At 45.3% G+C, this 3,466-nt stretch overlaps 1 protein-coding gene across 1 annotated transcript in view; it reads left to right on the forward strand.

The window, feature by feature from the left end:
- Positions 1 to 3,466, forward strand: part of CDON (cell adhesion associated, oncogene regulated) — a 35,057-nt gene that overhangs the window by 12,203 nt on the left and 19,388 nt on the right. Inside the window, exons 8-9 of the mRNA XM_009324519.1 lie at positions 46 to 338; positions 2,167 to 2,341. Coding sequence (XP_009322794.1) covers positions 46 to 338; positions 2,167 to 2,341 — 468 coding nt within the window. The remainder of the gene's footprint in view (positions 1 to 45; positions 339 to 2,166; positions 2,342 to 3,466) is intronic.

A 3,466-nucleotide genomic window follows, 5' to 3' on the forward strand; every position in this document is an offset into this window, starting at 1 on the left:
AATGTACGTGATCTTGAAGATGTAACCAGGCTCCTCCCTTTACAGTTCCTTTAGAAACCGGCACGACAGCAGAAGAAATGGCTCCCGCGGAGATTGCCCGGAGCGACGAAAGCGACGGTGATTTTGGTGCGGAAACGGTGTTCTCGAGCTCGCCTCCAGCGAAATTGCATTTGGATGCAGCTGGAACGGAAAAAGCCTCGAATGCCGCCGCTCCCCCCGAAGCCCCCATCATCCTCAGCCCCCCGCAGACGCTGAAGCCAGACATGTACAACCTGGTGTGGCGTTCAGGGAGGGACGGGGGCTTGCCCATCAATGCCTATTTTGTCAAATACCGCAAGGTAACGTTTCTCCGTAGCGTCGAAGCAGCGCGCCGCGGCAGATGGATTTCATTGTTTCAGGTTTTCTCAAGGAACCAATAATTGTTGTAGTGCTGGCGTTAACAAGAACGTGGTGTCAGGCCAGGGAGAATAGAGAGTATAGTTGAACCACAACGTTACCGTGGCCACACAGGCAGCTCGTTTTAGGGATGACTGAAGCTGGTCACAAGTACGCTGTTCTGTCTAGTTTTAAGTGAGACTTATTCGGGAGAGCCCGGGCTTTTATTCCCTTTACTACTATCATTATGGTCTATGGGGAATGAGGCTCCAGGGCCTGTTGTGCACAACTTCAGTGATGTTGTTACTGCTTGAATCTGGCGGGTACGCTTGAGATCGGAAGGGAAGGTGAGTATGAGCCTAATATGTCAAAGAGATTGCTACTCCCCGTCCCAAAGAGACACTGTTAAACTGAAGTTATCAAATACGAAGGCGAACAAAAATTTCCGAAGCAGATACCTATCATGTCCTTAAAAATGGTGCGTCAACAGTGAGCTCTTTTGATTAAAATCAGAACCAAGCAATGCCTGTGCCCGTTCTTCCACGCAAACAGTTCTCTGCGTGGCAAAGCTGTTTGGTTTATTTTTCATAAGCTTTTTAATCCTCTACATCCTGATCTTGTCTTAGCCTGGAGGGAATACTTAGATTTTTGACCTGTTAGTTCCTGAAAACCTAGTGCCAAAGTCTGTTGATACAACTTCTCATCCAAAGGTGGTTGGTTCACACAAGCACTGAAAGCTTTGAATACTTCTTTGACCTTTTTGATGCTTACCCTTCACTCGCAACAATCCTCCCCACATTACATGTGCTCACTCCTGTGCTTCTCGGTAGGGCGTTTACCATGGTTTTTTAGGGTGGTGTTCTCTTCGTGTCATTAAATTATTTTATTGATTTCCCTCTTTTAAAGTGGGGGGGGGGGAGTTGGGGGAATAAAAGCCTTAGAAGAGTGGTCGCTTCAGAAGAAAATACTTGAACAAAGACCTCTGGCGTAACCTTTGATAATCCACAGCGTTTAGATCTGCCTTCCATGTTTTATTAAAGTCTTATATTGTTTAGTAGTTTATTTTTGGTAGAATCTTTGTCTTTTCCTTTGGGATTTGGGATAATGTTTTCCCGCAAAGGTCAGGCATTAAGAGACTACCCTGAATCTCTTTTCCTTCTTAAATGGAGCTGGTGATTTCACTGTTAAATTAAAAAGTTTTTTTTTTTTCTTTAAAAAAAAAAGGAAACATGCATTAATAATAAAAAACAAATCTTTGGTCTCCCTGCTGACTTTTTTTCCCAGCCTCAAGAAGTAACTAAGGCATACTTTTTGTTGCCTGTTTTAGCCAATAAATATTTTAAAATGCTTAAGTACAGGAAAAGCTGGGACAGTTCAGGGAACATATCTTTCTCATTAGGGTGTTGGGTCCAGCCCTTTAATGTCACACACGCTGCCGGCTAAAGGCTGATTGAAGTCTTTAAAATCATTTGGTCTCTTGCTAGTTTTAGCCACAAGTGAAAATGATCATTTTTTTTTTTTCCAAAAACAAGCGCGTGCGTGTGTATGGAGAGGGAAAGTAAGTCAAGTTTATCGGAGGAGCACCACGAAGGTGGTTGCAAAAGTGCTGATTTGTGGCAGAAGCACTTGGAAGACAAACCATAGGTGGATATAGGAAAACATGAGGAGTTTTGGCAAGCGACAGAGGTCCTTTGGATGCTTGTGTGTGAACGTGATGAGGGGTTTGAGTATTACATGGGGTTCTAAGCAATTCACTGCTGATGTGGAGCTTTCTCGCCCTGTCCTGTGCAGCTGGACGACAGCGTCAATGCAGTGGGAAGCTGGCACACCGTGCGTGTCCCTGGCAGTGAGAACGAGCTGCGGCTTACCGAGCTGGAGCCGTCCAGCCTGTATGAAGTTTTAATGGTGGCGAGGAGTGCTGCTGGCGAAGGCCAGCCTGCTATGCTGACATTTCGCACCAGCAAAGGTAGGTGCAGCACAATGTTCTCTGTGTCCTAGGCTTTCTAGAGGACATTTATTTAAATTACATCAGCTGTATGTTGTCTGCTAAGCCATATATGAAATGTTCTGCAATTTAGTTGCTAAAGAACAGCCTCTAATAGCTAAAATAGCTGTAGGGCAAACTTCCCTGAGCATTACCAGGGCTGTTGGTAAGTAGAAGCTATTAAAAGCTTGATAATATTATTTTTGGGATGATTATTAAGATTTATACTGTAAGGTTCCTCTTGCTTAAAGGAGCGAAGTCAGGGAGCAGCCCGTCCTTGTTCAGGTTTTTCAGAGCGTTGCAAAAGAAACTCTCTGCACCATCAAGTTTTCATATATCAACACAACTGCTTCTGGTTTGCTTTGCAGACGCCTCAGTGAAAATCTCTCAGCTGACCAGAAGCCAGCTGTTTTGATAGTTGCGTGCAGACAGCGACAAGCAAAAGAGCATTTCTAATCAAAGCAATTTTCTTTTTTTTTTCTTTCAAGCTTCGATGCTGGTGGCTGTACTCTTAAGCATGCAAACAATCAGATACTTTTCATACTAACGTACAAGAACCAGATAGCTTAAAATTTTATTAAGAGTGTCATGTATTCATGAAATCTGTGAATTGATGCTACATGTGTACTGCCACAGGCCAAAAGTCCACTCAGCCCGGTATCCTGGGTCCAGCTGTGGCCAAACCCAGCTTCCATAGCATTTTTATTAAACCTCTTTCTCTAGACATTGATTTTGGTGTGGAATTTTCACCACCTGTTGTGATTTTGTGATGAGAGGGGGCTTTGAAACCCAGGCAGGAGCCGGCAGCGTCACCGCAAAGTGCAATACTGCAGGTGAACGGTCACTTATCCACAGCGCCAGAGTCCCCGGGCTGATAGGGGAAGTCTCCTCTCTTGCTCCCCTGAAGAAACTCTCTAATTGCTGTCCTGACTGTTCAGGTTGTGATTTGGAGCCAGGGCTTTAGTCCCCTGTGCTGTAGCGAGTGATCTTGGCGCTACAGGCTTGGGGAAGAGTGGCTGGAAAGCTGCCTGGCGGAAAAGGACCTGGTGGTGTTGGTCGACAGCCGGCTGAACATGAGCCGGCAGTGTGCCCAGGCGGCCAAGAAAG

The sequence above is a fragment of the Pygoscelis adeliae genome, unplaced genomic scaffold (assembly GCF_000699105.1).
Source record: "Pygoscelis adeliae isolate BGI_AS28 unplaced genomic scaffold, ASM69910v1 Scaffold945, whole genome shotgun sequence".
Taxonomy (NCBI): domain Eukaryota; kingdom Metazoa; phylum Chordata; class Aves; order Sphenisciformes; family Spheniscidae; genus Pygoscelis; species Pygoscelis adeliae.